Below are 21,742 nucleotides of genomic sequence, written 5' to 3' on the forward strand. Positions count from 1 at the left end.
ATTCTTTACTCTCTATCTATTTATTTTATAAAAGATTAACCTTCAATTTAATTTATATGTATAGATAAAAACAAATTATGATTTTAATACATTATTTAAAATTTAAAATTAACATCAAAACAATATATTTTTAAAAATTTTAATGTTAAAACTAATTTTAAAGTTTAAAGCTTTAAATTTAATCAAATACACTCAAACCAAACTTTAAAAAATAAAAATTTAAAACAATTAGAATAAAATTCAATTAAAAATACTAATGATAATTTCATAATATTTAAATGCTCTCAATATTTTTATCTTTGAATTATTATTTGTCACAACTTTATCAAGTATTATTCACTAATATAAATTTTGTCTCTCATATTTTGTCAATGTACTTGAATAGCTATTTGATGGGCTTGATTGACAAAGTTGAGAGCTCTTCAGTTGATGAGCTACAATACTTAAAATGAAAATATGTCAATAAAGGATGTGAGAATCATAATGTGGTCATATGTGGGGACTTGAACTACCAACTTTAAATTAATTTATAACCCACTGACTTGTAACTATGGTAGCACCTCAAAATATTTACGAGTCTGTGAACTAGGTTTATTGGGTTGCATTTCATAGTATTGTTACTCTTGATAAAGTATAAAAGATAATATTTCGACTTTGTTTAAAAATGGGTCAATTGCTTGGAGATGGAGTGCCACTGAATAATTACATATTGGTTAGATATAATATTTTTCTTAAAAAAGCATGGTATGATAAATTCTTAAGGTTTAAGGGTCTACAAGTCTACCTTTCTAAAATAACAAGCGCGTTCCTCTAAACTCGTATCAAAATATTGTTTGCGGAAAATTACAGAAACAAATCTGATCCGTTCATTTCTCTGAGATCAGAGAGTTCGTCAATATTTGATCTGATCAGACGGTTTAAAAACCGAGGGTCTATCAGTAATTCCACCCATCAGCATTTTCTCTTTTGCCTCCGCGTTAACTTTTCATTTTCCTCATTAAACCCCAATTTCAAATCTGCTTTGGGAAGTTCTCGTATATTTCGTTGTAGATCCAACTCACCACCACCGAGTCGTGCTATTCAACTCGTCCAGAGTTGGCGTCTCTTGTTTTTATTTGTTTTGTTTCTCAATTTCATCTCTTTCATGTGAAAGACTAGGTTCTATCTATTGATTGGGTAGATTCTTGAGATTCCATGGCTAGGGTTTTAAAAAACTGGGAGAGACTGGTGCGTGCTACCTTGGAAAGAGAGCAGCTCAGAGATGCTGGTCAAGGTCATGCGAGAAGACCAAGTGGGATCGCCGGTGCTGTTCAACTCCCACCCTCGCTTGGTCGCGCCACTAATATCGACGCCATCCTTCAGGCTGCGGATGAGATTCAAGCGGAGGACCCGCATGTTGCCAGGATACGTACGTTTTTCTCTTCTTCCTCCTATTTTCTTTGTTTTAGTGGTACTTGATCACGTGATCTGATGGCAATTTATGTTACGGAAAGGGAAATGCCTTGAAAGTGACTTTATAGAGTAAGCTGGTGTTTATGTACGAGGTTGAGTTTGTTTGCTCATATTATTGATTATCAGAGATAAAATAGTTAGGAGTTGAATTCTTCCTTCCTTTCGATTTTGTGCTGAAGGGAGTTTTGAATTTAGACGAACTGGTTCTTGATCTTCTTTAGCTGCTGTGTTGTTCTTGCTTTGTCTATTCGGTCTATGAAATACTAGTCGGCATAGACTTCCACGTCTAGCTGAACTAACACTATAAGAACTTATTTGATGGATTTATTGCAGGAACAAGAGGTTAACTGTACATGATTGCGTAATTTAAGTTTACAGAAGCAATAACTGTAGTAATATTGAACAAAAATAAGGTATAAGCATGCTTGTAATGGAAACCATTTTATGTCATAGAAATGACTATTGTGGGGCAATGCGATTTGAATTGAATGATCTTTGGGCCTCTTTCAGATTGTACATAAATGTCTGTCTGTGTTATATTTCGTCATGAAGTATATTCAAGGGCTTGTAAATTCCAATATTTGAGGACTTTAGTTAAACCCAAACAGTTTGTTTGAATGATTAAACTGAAAGCATCAGATCCTATTGATTTTAATGTTAGCCAAGTTAGTCAGATAGATATAACATGAGGAAGTTTGAGAGTTTCTATTTACTTCTATGAATTTGCTGTTCACTTTGGCAAAAAAATTGGATAATCAACCTGTTTTGGGTTCATTGTTAATGAGAATCTCACTGCAATAACATTGTTGTTCAGTTATAGCCATCGAGTGCAACATGGTTATTATGTTTTCGAATATGTTTCTATGTGAATATGTTGGTGTGCAATATACTAGGAATCCAAATTGCTTTATGACTTTAGACCCACCCAAAGTAAATAAGCATCTTGATAGAGTGGCTAGCTTTTCTCCTTATTGAGGTCGTTTTTTCTTTCTAAAAAGAATTTATCTAATAACTTTCTTTTTATATTTGACCTCCAATGGCCTATTAGATTTGTATATTGACTGGTATATCTATGGTTACTCTAGGCATTTGTGTGTTTTTTTCTTAACCGTTTGTTCCACTTCTGAATACTAATTTGTTTCTGGGTGGTGATATGTTTATTGTTTATATGCTTTCAATTTCAGTTTGTGAGCAGGCATATGGTATGGCCCAAAACTTGGACCCAAATAGTGAAGGTAGAGGTGTCCTTCAGTTCAAGACTGGTTTGATGTCTGTAATTAAGGTACTATTATGTAAGCTTTTGATGTTATCTAGTTTTTTTCATATAGTTTAAATAATGTTTATGCTTATCCTGTCTAGATAGCAGTAAATTTACCATGGTCATTGGCCTTCTCTTAGGGTCCAGATCAATGGTATTGTTTTTTGTTGGTATGAGCTATGTTTACCACTTATCTGTTTTAGATCCTAATATTACACTGCTGCAATTTGCCAATATATTGATTTCATTGTTGTTTTGGACCCCCACTGACCACTCTAACCTTAGAGGGTGTTTAGTATGATGGAATGTGCTCACCTTCCCAAAAATTTAATTTGTGGGAATCTGATTCCTATATTTGGTTTGCTTAAAAGTGTCCATATTTTTGGGTATGTGCCAATTTTCTCATAAACGTGAGGATGCAATAGCAATTCCTGTAAAGAGTGGTGGGAAAGTAACTTCCAATACAATTGGAAAGTTAAAATTTTCTTCGATTAATATTTATTTTTTCTAATTCATTTTTACCCAGGTTTTTTTCCTAACTACAAAATCATGAAATCAAATTAATTTTAGAATTATTCTAATCACTATCAAATTAACTTTTAATTAATTTGCTTTCTAATTTCATGTATATTAAATATATAGAACTTTTTGTTGTTTTATCATATATTCTTTAAGATAATTGCTTTCTTTTATTTGTATTTAAGATAAATATTATATAAAAGAAGATTTAAACTGACATTTTTGTCAATTATAAATATCATTGGAAAATATAAAACTAATAAAATTTGCATTTTATTTGATAAGGATAGTTTTTGGAAGTTACCATCATATTCTTAGTAAAATATTTGGTGAACCAAATTTGTCAATTCAACTTTTTAAGATTTACCTATATTTCTATTTCTAATAATCTATGTATATTGATTTCATCTTCCATCGAGTTTTCTGATTATAACAATATGCTTGCATGTTATTCCACAATTTATATTGTTTCATTCTTGATTTGGATTTGATGTTGATTTACTTCATCTGCTGTCTAACAACTACTACTACATGACTGAACCTTGGTGCCTTTCACCTCCAATCATTTCATTCTAAATTCGCCATTTTCTTTGTCCTGCAGCAAAAACTTGCCAAAAGGGATGGTGGCCGAATAGATCGTAATCGTGATATTGAACATTTATGGGAGTTCTATAAGCTCTATAAGAGGCGGCACAAAGTAGATGATATCCAAAGAGAAGAACAAAGATGGCGGGAATCTGGAACCTTCTCTTCTACTAGTTTGGGAGAGTATGGATACCTGATGCTATTCTATTAGTTTCCTTGTGATTTAATTTGTGTGCTTATGTTTTTGGCAATATTAAGTACTATTCTCAAACCATCTGTCTTGAATTAGAATACGTCAGGGGAATTAATACAATTATTTGATTTTTTATCCTATTTAATGAATGTTCTCTAAGTTTAGTCTAAGCAAACTATCATCAATTGGAATTTAAACAAGTACAGAGGGAAAGTTTACAAAACTCTGAAGTTGATTATTTAACATTGGAATTTAAATACTTGCATCCTGTTTACATTTAGTGTAGAAGCTAAGCACCACACTGAAGTTGAATTTAGTTGTAACATTTATCCATTCATTAAATTTTCATCGTGGCCAGTTTTCTACTTCTTTTTGGTTGGCATATTTTCTATTTCATGATTTTATTATTGTTATTTTTTGTGCCATGAAATCTGTAGTGCTTTAGGAATGAAGAAGGTCCTTGCTACTTTGAGGGCCTTAGTGGAGGTCATGGAGGCACTTAGCAAAGATGCCGATCCGGATGGGGTTGGAAGGCTTATTAAGGATGAGGTACATGTGATTAACACCCACTGAATGTGCCCTTCAGTGAGCGTCTTGGATATTTTCAATATTTATATATTATTCATTTGCATGTTGTACTTCTAGCTTATCAATGAAGTTCCTATGATATTTTCTTTTATAACCTGTTCTCCATGAAACTGTTACTAACAACTTCGATTTTTGCCATTTTATCTCATGTTTTAACTCGTATATGTCTTGAAATAAGGTATATGGTTGATCTTTATTTGGTTGAAAACTATATGATCTTTTATATATTCTTTCAGTTGCGAAGAATTAAAAATGCTGATGCAACTCTATCTGGTGAACTCACGCCCTACAATATTGTCCCTTTAGAAGCACCATCATTCACAAATGCTATTGGACTTTTTCCTGAAGTAAGTCTAAATCTTTAATCAGTCATGCTACAACTTTTACCCACTGGCTGCTAGAACGTCATATTGAATTGGTTACTTAAAAGGCTTATAGTTGCAAACTTGAAGTTGCTTTTGTTGTTTACTGCTTGATCTATTTTTATGCTGAAATCATTATTCGACAGCTTGCTTTGGTTAAAGCTGCGTGGCTCAAAATTTTTTTCTTTATGCTAATATTACCAGGTTAGAGGTGCAATATCTGCAATTAGATACACTGAACATTTTCCCAAGCTTCCTTCAAGTTTTTCGATTTCTGGGCAACGGGATCCTGACATGTTTGATCTTCTGGAGTACGTGTTTGGTTTTCAGGTTTGTGACTGTGTGTACTTGGCACTTTATGTACTTGGATCATATTGATTTGTTGGTTAAATTTGTTATATGTGCAGAATAATTCTTGCCATTTATGTTAGTTTCTTTTCCTTTGGCTCTTTTTGGGATGTTATGTATTGTTTTCTGTTGTCTTGCATATATGTTAGTATACTTTTCATTGTGAAACCCTCATAAAGCAAGACATAACTTTTTGGGATATGAAATTCTTTATTTGCTGTCATTTGCAACATGTTTCAGAAGCTTTCTTCTAAGACTTATGATTGCTTTTGTGGATTGGCTGGTGGGATGCCTTTTTACATGATTGGTCATTTGCAGTGCTTGGGCTACATGTACATGAAGAGTAGGAAGAAGGCTGATACGATTATCTATCTGATAATTTTATTACTTAATGCAATGATGCTGTGCATTTTTTTACCTATACTACCATATTATCTCCTTTTTAGCATCTAGGTTAAGTGAACTGTTACCTTTATCATTTTTTGTTACACATTTCTACCTATTTTGATTGATTTAAAAAACCGTAGTGAAGAACTAGATGCCTGAATCAGCTCTATGCTTTATCATTGGATTGATAGAATCTGATATTAATCTGGTGCATATTTTGTAGAATGTTAATGTATATTGTAATGATTGTTGAAGAATACTTAATTATAACTGATTTGTATTTATGTATGCTGAGTTTAACAAAGTTTCTGATATTTCTTTTTTTCCACCATCAGTCCATTGTCATCTCTCCATTTCTTTGTTAACCAAACCTTTTTCTCCCTTCAGAAAGATAATGTAAGGAACCAGCGTGAGAATGTTGTTCTTACTATAGCAAATGCACAATCTCGACTTGGCATACCTGTTGAAGCTGATCCAGTAAGTTCTTAATAATCCTTTTTACTATTTTATTGGTGCCTTTCCTTTCAAAATAATTTTACAGAGGCTTTTGATTCTTTGTTGTTCTTTTGCTGTTTGTCATTTCTATTTTAGAAAATTGTACACACCAAAATGTTAGTTGCTGGATTATAGGAGGGGAACTCCTTATGTTACTGTCTATGCTCTAAAATACAAAATTCTGTTTACGTGCTATGTAAACTGGAATGCTTAATTTTTAGATATCCTTGAAAACTGAAGCTTAATAGTTTGATGTTGTATGCAAAGGTTTTACTGCTGGCCTAGTTATTGGAGATGGTTTAGGGGTTTAGCTAATTACAAACATGCTAATTTTTATGTATTGCCAAGCTTTCTTTTTAAACCTGGATGGCTAGATTTTTAGGAAATTTCTCATTATTGTTAATTTTTTTAATGAAATTATATAATAGTAAATTTTTTGTGGATTTTAGAAGCCTTAAACTGACCCATATTTAGCACTAAAATAAGGGATTGGATGAAATTGGTTGCGATAGCATGTTAGGTTAGGTGCTTTTCTTTGCAGTTTGCAACTACTAATTTTGTTTGGCGATGTGCTCCTTGTTTATTTTTTCAAGTTAGGCATCCTATATAACTTGCAGTTTGCTGATCAAATTCTTTTTTCATTAATTATGTTTCCATTTTTTCTAGAAAATTGATGAGAAAGCAATCAATGAGGTTTTCTTGAAAGTCCTGGATAACTACATCAAATGGTGCAGATACTTGCGGATACGACTGGTTTGGAATAGGTTACAGCTGCAACCTTGAAGCTGTTCCTTTTCTCTTGTCTTATGCATTGAGGTACTTTTTAATTTGTTACTAGATTGATGCTAATTTTGTTTCCTGCAGTTTGGAAGCAATTAATAGGGATAGGAAACTGTTTTTGGTGTCTTTATACTTTCTCATATGGGGTGAAGCTGCAAATGTCCGTTTTCTGCCTGAGTGTATTTGCTACATATTCCATCATGTGAGTTTGTTCAGCTCTCAGTTGGTGCTACTTAACTACTTTCTATCATGTGGTCTAGAGGTGTCCATGGGCTGGGTTCCAAAAAAATTTTGAAGCACAGACCCATTTTGGGCGTGTCCCATGCTAAAAGCCCATTTCACTATTCAAAAAATAATAAAAAATAAAAAATATATTTTAATTGATATTTTATATACTTTTATAATTAAATTTTAAAAAAATATATTTTTTATTACTTAAATTGAATTTGCGCCAGCCCAAGGTGCGAAAATCCTTGTCCAAGCCTGGACTGGGTGGCTACCAGGCCCTTGGACAGGTCTAATGTGGTTTCATTAATAATGTCTTTATTTTGGTGTTCTAGATGGCAAGGGAATTGGATTCAATAGTGGACCATGGAGAAGCTAATCCTGCTCGAAGCTGTACCACTGAGAGTGGCTCTGTGTCCTTCCTTGAGCAAATCATATGTCCTATATATAATACGATGGCAGAGGTCAGTTCTTTTTGTGCTTTCTATATATCCTCTTTTCTTTAGGGCTCATATTCATGTTAGTGGTGCATATTTGCTAACCTGCTTATGAAAGTTATCTTTAGCATGTCCATTAAGCTTTGACTATGGTCATCAGTTTTTGCTATTCTGTTTGTGGTCGTGTTTTTGTGTGATTTGCACCTTTCATTTTGGAATTAATGCTGTCCCAGTGAGAGGATTATTCTGGGGTTCTTGCTTGCTTGAGAAAAATTAACATCATAAACTCTAACTATAGACTTGATTTTACCATTCATGTTCTCACTTGGTTACAGGCAATGATTCTTGACTCATTGGAGGGCTGTATATCTGATTAGAGTCTTATTTTTTCTTTTAATATGTTTTTTCTATATGTTCTTGGAATTGTCGTTAATATTTATGTTAGCTGTTCAGGAGGCTGCTAGAAACAATAATGGCAAAGCTGCACATTCTTCATGGCGTAATTATGACGATTTCAATGAATACTTTTGGTTTGTTACACTGTCTAAGGATTTTGTTTGGTGAAGTTTGGCACACTGATGTGCAGTTTTTACAATCCTGTTCTCATTTATAATTTATATGTATAGGTCACCTGCTTGCTTTGAATTGAGCTGGCCCATGAGGAGAGAATCCCCATTTCTGTTGTTGCCTAAGAAGGGGAAGAGAGTAAGTTCCACTGATCATTTCTGACCAAAACTATTTTGTTTATTTAAACCTTCTATTTTTCTTTCAATCTTTTGTAAGTCTACCTACTGGAGTCTTAATTTTAAAACTTTGAGGGCAACCCTTGGTGGCAACATAAATTTGCTCCTTTGTTAGTAAAGTCATGGGTTTGAGTCATGGAAACAGCCCTTTGCCTATGGAAACTGTCATGGGAAGTTCCTTTTATGCCTATGGAGCAAAATAAATCATCATACTTGAAGGGGTCATGGATGTGTTATATGGAAACTGTAATCCTATTTCTGATATAAAGGCTTAAAGCTACTTAGTAATATTACATTGGGTACTGTTCTCAAGGGACCATAATGGTAAAATCTGATCTGTGGAGTGTATCCCAATGTAGTAGGAAAGGCATTGTGCATTGTTTGCTATTCTTATGAAGGGTTGAATTTCAGTTCTGAATTTATATTTTAAGGGAAAGAATTATTAAGTTGTTTATAAAGGGATAAAAATATTTTTGTTTTAATTACCCTGATAATCTTTTGCACGCAACTCTTTTGTGCTCCTGCTGCTGCTTTACTGATGTATGCTGTATCTCTTGATCCTTTACTGTGAATATTGATTTATTAGGAGCCCTCTTTCCTGTTATCATATTTTGGTGCTGAATCGCCTCTTGCAAATAGAATGCGAAGATGGAAAAACTGCTAAAAACATTTCTTTTCTGATCTTCCTGCAGACCCATCATGTTCCTATTATGTACTGAATCACTATTTCTTATGACCACCCTTTTTCTCCTTACTCTTTTTTGTAAATAAAGTAGGCAATACATCCATATTGGTTATGTAATTTCAACTGCTCCTTTATGACTCTTAACCAATTTTTTTAAACTGATAATTATCCCCTTGTTCTTTTTTCCTATTGATTTCACAGACTGGTAAAAGCACTTTTGTAGAGCATCGGACATTCCTGCACTTGTATCGAAGTTTTCATCGTCTTTGGATCTTTCTGGTTGTAATGTTCCAGGTAGGCCTTTTTGCTTCCATAGAAAAATTCTTATAGATGTTGCATGTAGTCTGTTTATCTTTTGAAGATGATATTAGTTGACTTCCTTTTGTTTGCAGGCATTGGCAATTATAGCATTCAGAAAAGGACGTCTTAATTTAAATACTTTCAAGATATTACTTAGTATCGGACCGACTTTTGCTATTATGAACTTCATAGAGAGTACGTTCTTGGCTTTATTGATATTCATCTGCAGTTATTACTTAAATATTTCTTGTATATTCATGCTTTAGTTTATTTTAATTTGGATTATTGGCAAGACTTGCATATGTCCAGGCTTAACCGTGTTTTCATTTGGTTACTTTTCTGCTTAGTTAGGTTGTTTAGATGTCCTGCTCATGTTTGGGGCTTACGCCACTGCTAGAGGCATGGCCATTTCCAGGCTGGTTATACGATTTTTTTGGTGTGGCTTGACCTCTGTATTTGTGACCTATGTTTATGTGTAAGTTTGTGCTTCTTTTAAATGATTGAAATTATTTTCTTGTTGATAGTCATCTGTTATATGTTCATGCTGATTCACATATATATATATATACACACATGCAGGAAGGTTTTGGAGGAAATGAATGATCGGAACAACAATTCATTATATTTTCGGATATATATACTTGTCTTGGGTGTTTACGCAGCCTTGCGGTTGATTCTTGGCTTGTTACTGAAGTTTCCTGCATGTCATACCTTGTCTGAAATGTCAGATCAATCATTTTTCCAGTTTTTCAAATGGATTTATCAGGTTTGTTCACTTTTTCTTAATAGTTGGGATGATCAAATGATTTTGGAATGGATCACTTGGTAGTTCATATACGTTAATTTGCACATTTCAGGAGCGTTATTATGTTGGGCGTGGCCTTTATGAAAGGATGACTGACTATTTCAGGTTTTTTTTTTTTTGTGTTCTATTGAAATTGGGATTTCATGCTTACTGTGATCATTTGACATTGTTGATTTTATCTATTACATTGTCAAGTGGTTGAGAATACCTTTTATCCTGTTCCTTTTCTTGATTCTTCAGTGGAGTTTTTTTTTTTTGGGTGTGTTGTGGTACCTTTAAGTCTGTAATGATGTAATTTTTCAGTACTTTGGCTGAAAATGGTGCCATGATTTTGTTTGCCATATACAGTTGGAGTTAACGCTTCATATTGATGATAAAATGCTTGTGGATGTACTTGATAGATTGCTGGTCAACAAATTTTCTTTATCTCTATATTCTTTTTGCATTGTATGTTGATGTCATGTTTATTTGTCTGTCGTTTTATTTTTCTGAAATAATGAAGTTTGCTAATATTTTCTGTGCCTGTGCTATCTACTCCCTTCATTTGGTTCTTTGTTGCTGCAGATATGTCTTATTCTGGTTGGTCATATTTCTCTGTAAATTCACATTTGCGTATTTTCTTCAGGCAAGCCATCAAGTTTCTATTTTACCTTTCACTAGGGTTTTTGTAGTTTATGGTAGACAGCTTTCAAATATGTGGATTTAAATATCTGACACTGACATTTTTTATAATCCTGAATTACAGATAAGACCCCTTGTCTCACCTACGAATACCATTGTGGATCTTCCATCTCTGCGATACTCTTGGCATGATCTTGTCTCGAAGAGTATGTTCATCAACCCTTGTTTTTTGTTTGCTTGGTTTTATAAAGCACCAACTTTAGATTCTATGGAACATATTTCTCCCTTTTCTTGTAGCAGGTAAAAGTTCTGCTATTACAGTGTTAAGAAGATGAAAATTAGAGTTAAATTAAGTGAATAAGGGGTTAAATCCCAATGTTATGGGCTCTTTTTGGCTATTATTAAAATGGATATGTATTTCCCTCAAACATTTAGATTGCACTTTGTTCAGGCTACGCTAAGAAGATAAAATTTCCCTTCAATGTGCACGAGTTGCATGTCCTATAGATTCATCTTTTATATAAGCATTTGGAATTAAGTGCTTGTCTTGGTCCATGTTTGTTACATCTGTTGTACATGAGAATGCTTAAGAAAATCTTATTTGGAATTTGGAAGTATGGAGTTGAAGTGTTCGACTTCCCTTTATTACTTCCCAAGATATGCATCAATCATCATAATTGTTCATGTATCTGAGCCTCATATGTGTGTACTCTGATTATCAATTTTATCAAAAAGAAGGTAATGAAGTGGATCGCTATATGCAATCGAGAGATATAGGGTGCCAATGGAAGGAATATATTGAGTCACTGGACAAGTAGCACAAAAATCAGATTTTAAGAAAGGGCCTTTGCCTTTAATTCAATTCCTATTTTTGCCTATGGTTGTGGAACTCGAGTTGCGTACCTTTATTTTGCTGAAACTTTCAACTTGTTTTATTCATGAATAATATACCTCTTAAAGTTTTACAATTTAGGAAATAGAATGGAAACCCTTATTTTTTATTCTGATAAGGAAAACAAGAATATGACAACAAAATATCCTGATTTTACTATGACAGTTTTATTAAATCACTAAGGAAATTCAAGGAAATAAAGATCAGAATAAAATTCAATCAGAACCTGAATCAAATCCCCTATCAGAATTTTATTCTTCATTTGGCAAATATTTCGGTTCTGCTCATGTTGTGTTTTGTCCATCAAGAAGTTTTCTCGTTACATATATTGGTCATATCTTATCTTGTTATGGCCTCATGGTGACATAAATATTATTATATTTTATAGTCTTGGACTGTTAGAATACTGTGAATGTATAAAGCTTTTAATACTACCCACTTATGTTTCATTGAGGTGTCTGTTCTTCAAGTTGAAGTTTGTGTCATTAATCTATTCTTTTTATATTTTTTCTGCAGATAATAATAATGTCTTGACCATCGTTAGTCTGTGGGCTCCTGTTATCGCTGTGAGTACATATCTATTTAAGCATATGTGCTTGGAACTTGTTGGCTTTCTGACTTATTCATTCTCTCTCTCTCTCCGTATATATATGTTTGGACATAGAAAATTGTTAAAAACAATTAGGTCATTGGTTTATCTCAAATGCTCTGGGCTATTGCCTGTGCCTGAGTTTTTTTGCTTGTCCAGTATATTGGCTTTATCCAATTTCAGCTGATTATTGTCAAGAAGCTTAAATATTATGAAAATGTTTTGACATACATTGGTTTAACTTGTACTGTATTCTCTCCCTTTTCTCCAGATTTATCTCATGGACATTCACATATGGTACACTTTACTGTCAGCAATTATTGGTGGTGTCATGGGTGCAAGGGCTCGGTTAGGCGAGGTATTACATTGGTGTTTTCTCTATCCTTGGCGATATTACAGTCTGTGCTCCTTTGTTACGATTCCTACTATTCAATGTTGCTTTTATCACAGATACGCTCAACTGAAATGGTGCATAAACGGTTTGAGAGCTTCCCAGAAGCCTTTGCCAAGAACCTTGTTTCACAACCAACTAAAAGGTAATTGTTTACATCTTGGCAATTTTAAGTATAGGCTTCTGGGCTAAAATGGTGTACCAGATTTGATTACCCTTTTATTAAATTTGGTCATCAATCCGTTTTCTATATTCTGTTTCTTTTTTGTTGTTCATTTGATTTCCTAAAATGTATTTTTTTTAAAGATAGATATAGATATTTAATCATAGTTATTTACTTGTGTCAAAGATAAACAGAGATGTATGATCATATTTATTGCAATTTTGTGGACTATGGATAGACTCAATGAAGCAGGCCCCAGATAGCATATTGGCTTGTTAGAATACAGAATGGGGAATAGGTTACTTGTATATTGAATGTTTCTGATTGATCATAATTAGGTCTTTACTGGCGTTAATTGTTTTTCAGACTATTTTACCTAGTTAATCATCCAAGAAAAATGGACATAAAAGGAAAAGGAATAGAAAAGGGCTAACCTGAATTAATTTTTTTTCCCTCTCTCTCGTCTTAATTTCTGCTCTCTCTGTCTTGCTTGTAACTTGGTCCTTATCTGGCTGGCTGCGAAGTTATTAAAATAGATGCCATTTTCTATCCTTCGAGCCTTTACCTGCTGTTGTTTGGTCTGTCTTTTTATGCAAAGAAAGTAGTTTGATGTTATTAAAATATGGTTTATGTGGCGTATGCTGCATTTGGTCAAGTAACTATTTCTACCAGAATTCTTCCCTCCCCTGTCTAAAAACAAAAGGGAGTAGCATGTAAAACACTCTGCAGTTCTTAAATAACTTCATAACTTGACAACAACAAGAGAATGTTTTCACACTGTTCATAGGTTCAAATATGTTTTCCTTTTTATATAATTTCCCTGTTAATCTCTTTTAATTTCCTTTTTCCTTTTTTTGTTTCCCTTTTTTATGCTCTTGCAGGATGCCATTTGATAGACAAACACCTGAGGTGGGTGATGCCTTTATAATTCTTCACTTCTAATTCTAATTTCTAAAAACTCATTAAGGTGATTGTATCTTTGCAAATCTTTAGTACTGGCAGAATCTTGATTGGTTAAAGAAGTAAATCTTTTAGGCTTAGCTAGGTTGTGTGGGTAGAAAGAAGGAAAGATGGAAAATTGGAAGAAAAGCAAAGCGAAATGTGGAAAGCATGTCTTTCCATCCTGTGGTTGTTAGAGTCGAAGAATGAAAACAAAATGAAATAATTAAAAGTCTGTTTATTTTTCACAAACAGGTTTCTCAGGAAAATAACAAGACATATGCTGCTCTATTTTCACCATTTTGGAATGAGATAATTAAAAGTTTGCGTGAAGAAGACTATATCAGCAACAGGTAAATTATTGAGTTAGACTTTACTGCTTTCATGATGCTAATGTTCATTTTGAGATTGGTACTCACTGGTTGCCCTTAATTTCTTATATTTTAAGGGAGATGGATTTGCTTTTAATTCCCAGCAACAGAGGAAGTCTAAGATTAGTTCAGTGGCCTTTGTTTCTTCTAAGCAGTAAGGTGGGTCCTGTTAAATTGTACTGAAACAAATAATTACTGAAAGACTGATTCTATGCTAATTTCTTTCATGTTCATTGGCAACATCTTTTCAGATCTTATTGGCAGTCGATCTGGCTATTGACTGCAAAGATACACAGGCTGATCTTTGGAATAGGATATGCAAGGATGAATATATGGCATATGCAGTTCAGGAGTGCTACTACAGTATTGAAAAAATTTTACATTCATTGGTGGATGGTGAAGGGAGACTCTGGTATGTAGCAGCTGCATGGTTTATTTTTTGTCATTTTTTCATGGGGTTATCATTAAGAACCTGCCCACAATTACTTGTCCTTTACCTTGTTTATGACAGGGTTGAAAGGATATACCGTGAGATTAATAACAGTATATCAGAGGGTTCACTTGTCATAACCTTGTCTTTGAAGAAGCTTCCTGTGGTTCTTCAAAAGTTGACTGCTTTGCTTGGGCTGGTAATAATAGAAACTCTTTGCATCTTTTAATTGTTTCAATCACTGCTGCTAAATTCATAGTACAAAAACCCTCTTTGTTTCATTTGCTTTTTATTTTTTTACTTTCCCTCCTTTTCGTTCTTGTTCCATCCCCCACCATTGCAGTGGTTTGTTGGTATGACTCCTTTTTTTCTATTCTATGAGTAAATTTGAAATTTCTTGATATTGCAGTATGATATGTTTGATTGCTCTTTTACTTTTTCATAATTAGGTGTTGAGCATAATAAATTGATTTCAATGTTGGTGTCTCTTCAATTAGAAATTGAGCATAATAAATTAATTTTCAATGTGCCTGGTACTGGTATATAATGAAGTCTGTATAGATGTACATCATACTCTTTTTGTTGCTCGAAATGTGTTCTGATAATAAACTGTTTTTATTTAGCTAAGGAATGAAAAACCTGAAGAGAAAGGTGCTGCAAATGCTGTTTATCAACTGTATGAGGTTGTTACACATGACCTGTTATCACCTGATTTGAGGTAAATTCTAGGACATACATTTTTTAGTGTGCGGTCAATTAAATCTTCCTTTCTGAAACATTTGCTTTTGCTGTGAGACGTCAGGGAGCAGCTTGATACATGGAACATTTTGGCTAGAGCAAGAAATGAAGGTCGTCTGTTTTCGAGAATAGAGTGGCCCAAGGACCCAGAAATTGTATGCATTTGTTGAATTTGATATATACTGCTAATCTCCCCTTTTCTTGTCTTACCCTTGTCTCATCACTTTCTGTGTCCAACTTTTTCTCTTACAGAGGGAGCAGGTGAAGCGACTGTATCTTCTTCTGACTGTAAAGGATTCTGCAGCTAACATTCCTAAGAATCTAGAGGCGAGGAGAAGATTGGAATTTTTCACTAATTCATTATTTATGGATATGCCTCCAGCTAAGCCAGTTTGCGAAATGATGCCATTTTGGTATGTAGATACAATATGTCTGAAAATTGACTTAAATTTGATTCTGCAATATTATCGTATATTGAACTAATTATTTATTTATTGTTTGAAAACAGTGTCTTTACCCCGTACTACAGTGAGACTGTACTTTATAGCCCCAAAGAATTGCGTGAGGAAAATGAGGATGGAATATCTACTATTTTCTATCTTCAGAAAATCTTTCCAGGTATATCATTTCATAATTATCTTAAGTGAGGTTATCCTTTCCCGTATCATAATACTGTTGTTTGTCAATGGTTGAATGTTTAATCTAAGTCAGAGTCCTACCTTTCCCATCCCCCTTTTATTATATTTCCAATGAATCTTTAACTGCTGTTCCAGCATCATGATAGAGCATGTTTCTTTTCTATGTCGCCATCTTGTGTTGCTGAAGATTATTTAGATGTTACCTTCCCTATCATGTGACTTGCATTGGTCCTTTGTTAAATACTGAGCTGTTGATTAGTGTTCCAATATTATTGTTATCGACAGACTGCAACAATATGGTTAATTGAGTGTTACCTTTTGAATTTCCGGTACTATGTAGTGTTACCTTTTGAATTTTCGGTACTATGTGATGGTTATCATATTATCGATGTTGAATACCTAAAATTCTTCTTTGTGGTGCTTTCTTGTTGAGTTCTATCTTCATTGGAATTTGGATTAAGGCAGCTTGGGTGGAAAGAATGGAAAGAATGGAAACACTATTTGCTGCTGCTTATTTGGTTATGATTCATGCAAGTAGTACAAACATTCTTGCCTTTGCCTTAAAACCTTATTTGACTTGTTTCCCCAAGTAGAGGAAAGAAAATTGGATGAAAAGGGGATCAAAGTTTTCATTGTGAATGACATTAATTCTCTTGTTCTTTCTTCCTTTTCTAAATATTTTGTACACTAAAAGAGAATGGCTGTGAGAGTGTAGATTCATGTATCCTTTAATTGTGTTTCTTCTCCTTCTCCCGACAATAATACATCATTTTCCTTCCCTTTACCTTACTCTTCTAATCTTATCCAAAAAATATCATAAATCCTATCTGTCCCTTTTAAAGTACCTCGCTCTCCTGTATTCCTTCCCATATATGAATATAGCTTCTTAACTTCTGGTTATATAAGTCGGAAATTATACATGCTCAAGGCATTTTGGTAAAAATTGTGCTGTTACTATTCTTATTGTTACATTTTGGTAAAATCATGCTGTAGATTCGTGTATCCTTTAATTTCATTTCCTCTCCTCCAACAGACAATAAAGCATCATTTTCCTTCCCTTTACCTTAATCTTCTTACCTTGTCCAATCAAATTAACGTACATCCTTTCCATCCCTTTAAAGTACATTTCCTGTATTTCTTTCTATGTATGATGAATTCTGGTTTTAAGTTGGAAAGTATTACATGCTGAAGGCATTTTAATGAAATCATGCTGTTAACATTCTCATTGTTGATTCTGGTTAGTTGCTTGACGCCAGGCGTGTCAACCTTTATCTCTTAAATATAATGTGTTTCTAATAAAGGCAGAGGTCTTTATTTGCATCCAAGCAGCATATGTGTTGTTACCTACTCTTAACTGTTGAATTGTTTTCGAACTCTTTCTCCAATTCCCGGTCAAGTTTTGTAGCATGCCAGGTTTGATGGAATTATTTGCAAGCAGACAATAAAGCATAATTTTCCTTATCTTTACCTTACTCTTCTTACCTTATCTTTACCTTACTCTTCTTACCTTATCCAATCAAATTATCGTACATCCTTTCCATCCATTTAAAGTACATTTCCTGTATTTCTTTCTTTGTATGATGAATTCTGGTTATAAGTTGGAAAGTATTACATGCTGAAGGCATTTTGATAAAATCATGCTGTTATCATTCTTATTGTCAATTCTGGTTAGTTGCTTGATGCAAGGCGTGTCAAGCTTTATCTCTTAAATATAATGTGTTGCTAATAAACGCAAAGGTCTTTATTTGCATCCAAGCAGCATGTGTTGTTACCTACTCTTAACTGCTGAATTGTTTTCGAACTCTTTCTCCAATTCCTGGTCAAGTTTTGTAGCATGCCAGGTTGGATGGAATTATTTGCAAGCATTTCTTTTTGTATATATTCTAAAGAGAGAATTGATATTAATTGCAATCATTTTTGTATGGTGAATTTGTTCGTTTAAGACAGATAATTCTCTGCACTTCGAATTGGGGTTTGCTGAAATGTTACTTGTTTTGTAATAAATTTGATAGAAAGCAGTAACAAAGAAAATAATTAAAACTTGAGTTTCCTAGCACTATCGTGCAATTTATGGTTGGATTTGAGAAGTAAATAAGTTCCTGATTGACAACACAGGTAGGGGAGTGGGAGCAGAAATAAATAGCATTTGGTGCCTACCTCTGACATGCCCCATTGTCATCCCTATTGTTTTTAGTTTAGTTATATTCGTGGACTTATGAAATTTTCTTGCTTCGCATCCTTTGCCTGTTGTTGAGGGCTTATTTTATATTGGGTTATATCTCTATGTGATAAAGTCCCTGTTCTTCTGACGTTAGATGAATGGGAGAATTATTTAGAGCGGATTGATGAAGGAAAGTCTACCGGGAATGTAGAAGCTCAACGAAGTAATAATGACTTGGAGCTTCGATTTTGGGCATCTTATCGAGGGCAGACTCTAGCCAGGACTGGTTAGCCAGTATTTCTTTCTTATGGAATACCTGATATATCTAGTCCAGCATTATGTGAAATGCCGAAAGGCTGTTTATTCTTTCAATATGATCTCTCTTATAATCTTGAAATGCAGTTCGTGGTATGATGTATTATAGAAGGGCATTAATGCTACAAAGTTTTCTAGAAAGGAGATCTTTGGGAGGTATTCACTTCAAACCTTATGCAATGACCTGTACTGTTAAGGATAAGCCATTGATATGCTCATACCATATTTTCTTGTTTAACAGTGGATGCATATTCTCAAAGTGACTACCTGACAACTGAAGGCTTTGAATTGTCTCGTGAAGCTCGAGCACAAGCAGATATAAAGTTTACTTATGTTGTTTCATGTCAAATTTATGGTCAACAGAAGCAGAATAAGAAACCTGAAGCTGTTGATATTGCTCTTTTGCTACAGAGGTATCGTTTACCTTTTATTAATTGAAGACAGATAATAGCACCTAATTGACCTTAATTTATAGTTGATTCGGGGGGGCCACTGAGCTGCAAGATTCAGTTGCGAAGTAGTAAAGCATGTTTGGTTGGTCAAAAGCTTGGATGCTAAGTGTCTGGCTTGCTTGTCGTTCAGATACTTTAATGCCATTCCTTACAGTTGCAGATCCCTTGTTGTTAGCATTACGATAATATCATTTCATAAAGGCTTTACTATTTTCATTCTGTTTGCTTCTGTATAATTTACTCATGATCTTTGATTAATTGCACCCTGTGGCTTTTATGATATTGGTATGATCCTTGATTTATTGTACCATGTTATGGCTTTAATGACAATGGTATTTTGTTTCTTTTTTCTAGGAATGAAGCCCTTCGAGTTGCATTCATACATGCTGAGGAGGTTGGAGCAGACGGGAAAAGGCAATTTTATTCAAAGCTTGTCAAAGCTGATATAAATGGAAAAGATCAGGTTCAGCATTGATTTTTCTTGTCTTGTATTTATTAAAAATCTTTGATTGGCATGGGTTGATGGTTGCACAGAGTTTTTCTAAGTAAAAAAACAAGTAGTGAGCTAATAACTAGATTGAATATGTATTTTTATTTTGGTGGGGGTAGGCAGAGCATTCCAACGTGCAACATCTTTATTATGGTTTGATGTCCTTTACTACTGATGTGCATTTCCATTCATTCTTTTCACATTAGTTGAATTAAAATAAAGATCCTTATTCAAAATCAAATTTCAAGTGATGGTGGAAAGATAGTAAACAAGTTGCAAGTGCAACAGTGTTCTTTTCTTAATGTTTTCAAAATAGTCATTTGTTGGAATGAGAGCTTGCTTCATTGTGTTCGCTTTACAAGTACGTTTATGCTTTGTCATTCTTGGCCTTGAAGTCAGTGAGCTATTTCGTCACTTAGATTTGATATGATATGCGCATGCTAAAATTTGACTTTGTTTCAACTTTTTAGGTTGTACTTTGATATATCATTGCAATTATTGGACTATAATATGTTGTGGGAATAATAAACTTTGATTACAATATATATTGTTGAACTGCTTCAGTGGCAGAGCTGAATAATTATCTTCTTTTCTGTATAGATTATGTTTTTTTTTTTACCCTACCAGTCACTGTAGGTTGTTTTACAAGGCCTTTATAGTGCCTTTCTTAGGTGTGTGGTGGATATACTTTCTTGGATTTAATGACTCCTGCCCTTTTATTGCCATAAATTTGCTTGCTGGATAGCTTTTTATATTTAATTTTTTTGTTAAATATACAATTTTTAATGGTTCTGTTTTCTCCTATAATGTTATAGAAGAGATTTGTTGTTAAAATTTTCTATGCCTTTTTCCTTTTTTCAGGAAGTCTATTCAATTAAACTTCCTGGAGACCCTAAGCTTGGAGAAGGGAAACCTGAAAACCAGAACCATGCTATTATCTTCACACGAGGGGAAGCTATTCAAACTATTGACATGAATCAGGTAATTTAGTATTCTGTGCATTGTTCTGAGTCCTTGTAGTTTTTGTCATTAAAAAAAAATTGAACTTAATATTCGTAATTGAGTGTCAATTAGGAAGCTGGTAAATGCTTCTTTCAGTCTTAACCTTTTGGCTTTTACCGTGATTTTAGTAAAAAGAAAAGAGGCTCATATAGTTTTGTCAGCACTAGTTGTCTAGTTCCACGTCTCTACATATTTTTTATATGATAATACATTTCAAGAAAAGAAGAAATGAATGGGGCCAGATCTTTTGTTGCCGAGTACTCAAGGCCTGCTGACTTGGATATTTTATCTGTTGGCTTGATAAGTTCTTTGGTTAATTGATTAGTATGCATTATTGTTGGATTTGTCTCACTTTATTTTCTGTTATTTTGGTTTCTTCACTGTTGTTAGTACTCACTACTCTGTGATGAGTGATTGACTAGGAATGCTGGATTCTACCATGAAACTGGTGCTGGGACAAGACCTGTGACCTGTGCATGGGCTGGGCAGCCCCACCCGGTAGGCCTGGCCTGTCTCGGGCTGGGCTTGGACAAGGTTTATGTCTTGGCCTAGCCTGGCTCGAATTTAATTTAAATAATATTTAAAAAAAATTAAACTTAATTTTAAAATATTAGTCTAAAAAATATTTTTAATATTTTATTTTTTTAACAGTGAACTGGCCTTTTTGGCCGGGCTGGGCTGAAAATGACCCTGGGCTTACTTTTTGGACTTGGGCCACACTCTGGCCCAGCCCATGGACAGGTCTACTTAAAAAAAAAGATGTAAAAATCTTCATTCTATTTGTGGTGCTTGTAATCATATATTTCTATGGCTGCTTTGATTATGGTTGCTTCAAATGTGGTTCTATTTTCTGCATATTATGGTAGCTTTGATTTCCATGGCTCACTGGTTTCAAGATCTTGTTCTATTTTCATGCTTGTTTATGTTTCCTGGAATCTGTGCAGATAAGCTGCTTGTTATTATTAAGGGAAAGCTGTGAGAAGTTCTAGCATGAGCTTTTTAAAATAAGCTTTCTATCAGTTCCAACTAGACAAAATGTTACTGAATTACACAAATTATTATAACTTATAAAAGTTGTGTAATTATACAATTACACATAACAGTACCCAATTACACAAGAATTACTTAATTACATAACTTATTACAACTTTCATAATATTTTGGGTAATACTTTTTGTAACATTGGGGCTAATGGAAAGCTCATATTAAGGGGCCCTTTTTAGAAATTTCCGAAGGCTGTAACAGAGTTAACACATCATTAACATTTCTGCTTTTTGTTGGATGTCTAGCATTTCAAATAACCATGTTATAGTTTCATTTAATGTTTCTCTGTGTGTTCTAGTCTTTCTTATTAGGTGCTGTCTTTACTTTCTCCACAGATGCCTTGT

The 21,742-nt window shown here is 33.8% G+C and overlaps 1 protein-coding gene across 1 annotated transcript in view; it reads left to right on the top strand.

The window, feature by feature from the left end:
- Positions 1-778: 778 nt before the first annotated feature.
- Positions 779-21,742, top strand: part of LOC108482723 (callose synthase 10) — a 28,855-nt gene continuing 7,891 nt past the window's right edge. Inside the window, exons 1-36 of the mRNA XM_017785841.2 lie at positions 779-1,408; positions 2,637-2,734; positions 3,831-3,997; positions 4,445-4,556; positions 4,832-4,942; positions 5,162-5,287; positions 6,080-6,169; positions 6,854-6,951; positions 7,052-7,169; positions 7,528-7,656; positions 8,083-8,159; positions 8,256-8,334; positions 9,259-9,351; positions 9,450-9,552; positions 9,709-9,832; positions 9,937-10,123; positions 10,215-10,267; positions 10,727-10,787; positions 10,908-10,989; positions 12,192-12,241; positions 12,536-12,622; positions 12,715-12,800; positions 13,700-13,727; positions 14,013-14,110; positions 14,206-14,287; positions 14,380-14,540; positions 14,640-14,757; positions 15,182-15,276; positions 15,361-15,451; positions 15,549-15,709; positions 15,805-15,914; positions 18,250-18,381; positions 18,498-18,566; positions 18,652-18,823; positions 19,217-19,325; positions 20,214-20,333. Of these exons, the coding sequence (XP_017641330.1) occupies positions 1,195-1,408; positions 2,637-2,734; positions 3,831-3,997; positions 4,445-4,556; positions 4,832-4,942; positions 5,162-5,287; positions 6,080-6,169; positions 6,854-6,951; positions 7,052-7,169; positions 7,528-7,656; positions 8,083-8,159; positions 8,256-8,334; positions 9,259-9,351; positions 9,450-9,552; positions 9,709-9,832; positions 9,937-10,123; positions 10,215-10,267; positions 10,727-10,787; positions 10,908-10,989; positions 12,192-12,241; positions 12,536-12,622; positions 12,715-12,800; positions 13,700-13,727; positions 14,013-14,110; positions 14,206-14,287; positions 14,380-14,540; positions 14,640-14,757; positions 15,182-15,276; positions 15,361-15,451; positions 15,549-15,709; positions 15,805-15,914; positions 18,250-18,381; positions 18,498-18,566; positions 18,652-18,823; positions 19,217-19,325; positions 20,214-20,333 (3,891 nt within the window). The 5' untranslated portion in view covers positions 779-1,194. The remainder of the gene's footprint in view (positions 1,409-2,636; positions 2,735-3,830; positions 3,998-4,444; positions 4,557-4,831; positions 4,943-5,161; positions 5,288-6,079; positions 6,170-6,853; positions 6,952-7,051; positions 7,170-7,527; positions 7,657-8,082; positions 8,160-8,255; positions 8,335-9,258; positions 9,352-9,449; positions 9,553-9,708; positions 9,833-9,936; positions 10,124-10,214; positions 10,268-10,726; positions 10,788-10,907; positions 10,990-12,191; positions 12,242-12,535; positions 12,623-12,714; positions 12,801-13,699; positions 13,728-14,012; positions 14,111-14,205; positions 14,288-14,379; positions 14,541-14,639; positions 14,758-15,181; positions 15,277-15,360; positions 15,452-15,548; positions 15,710-15,804; positions 15,915-18,249; positions 18,382-18,497; positions 18,567-18,651; positions 18,824-19,216; positions 19,326-20,213; positions 20,334-21,742) is intronic.

The sequence above is a fragment of the Gossypium arboreum genome, chromosome 1 (assembly GCF_025698485.1).
Source record: "Gossypium arboreum isolate Shixiya-1 chromosome 1, ASM2569848v2, whole genome shotgun sequence".
NCBI lineage: Eukaryota > Viridiplantae > Streptophyta > Magnoliopsida > Malvales > Malvaceae > Gossypium > Gossypium arboreum.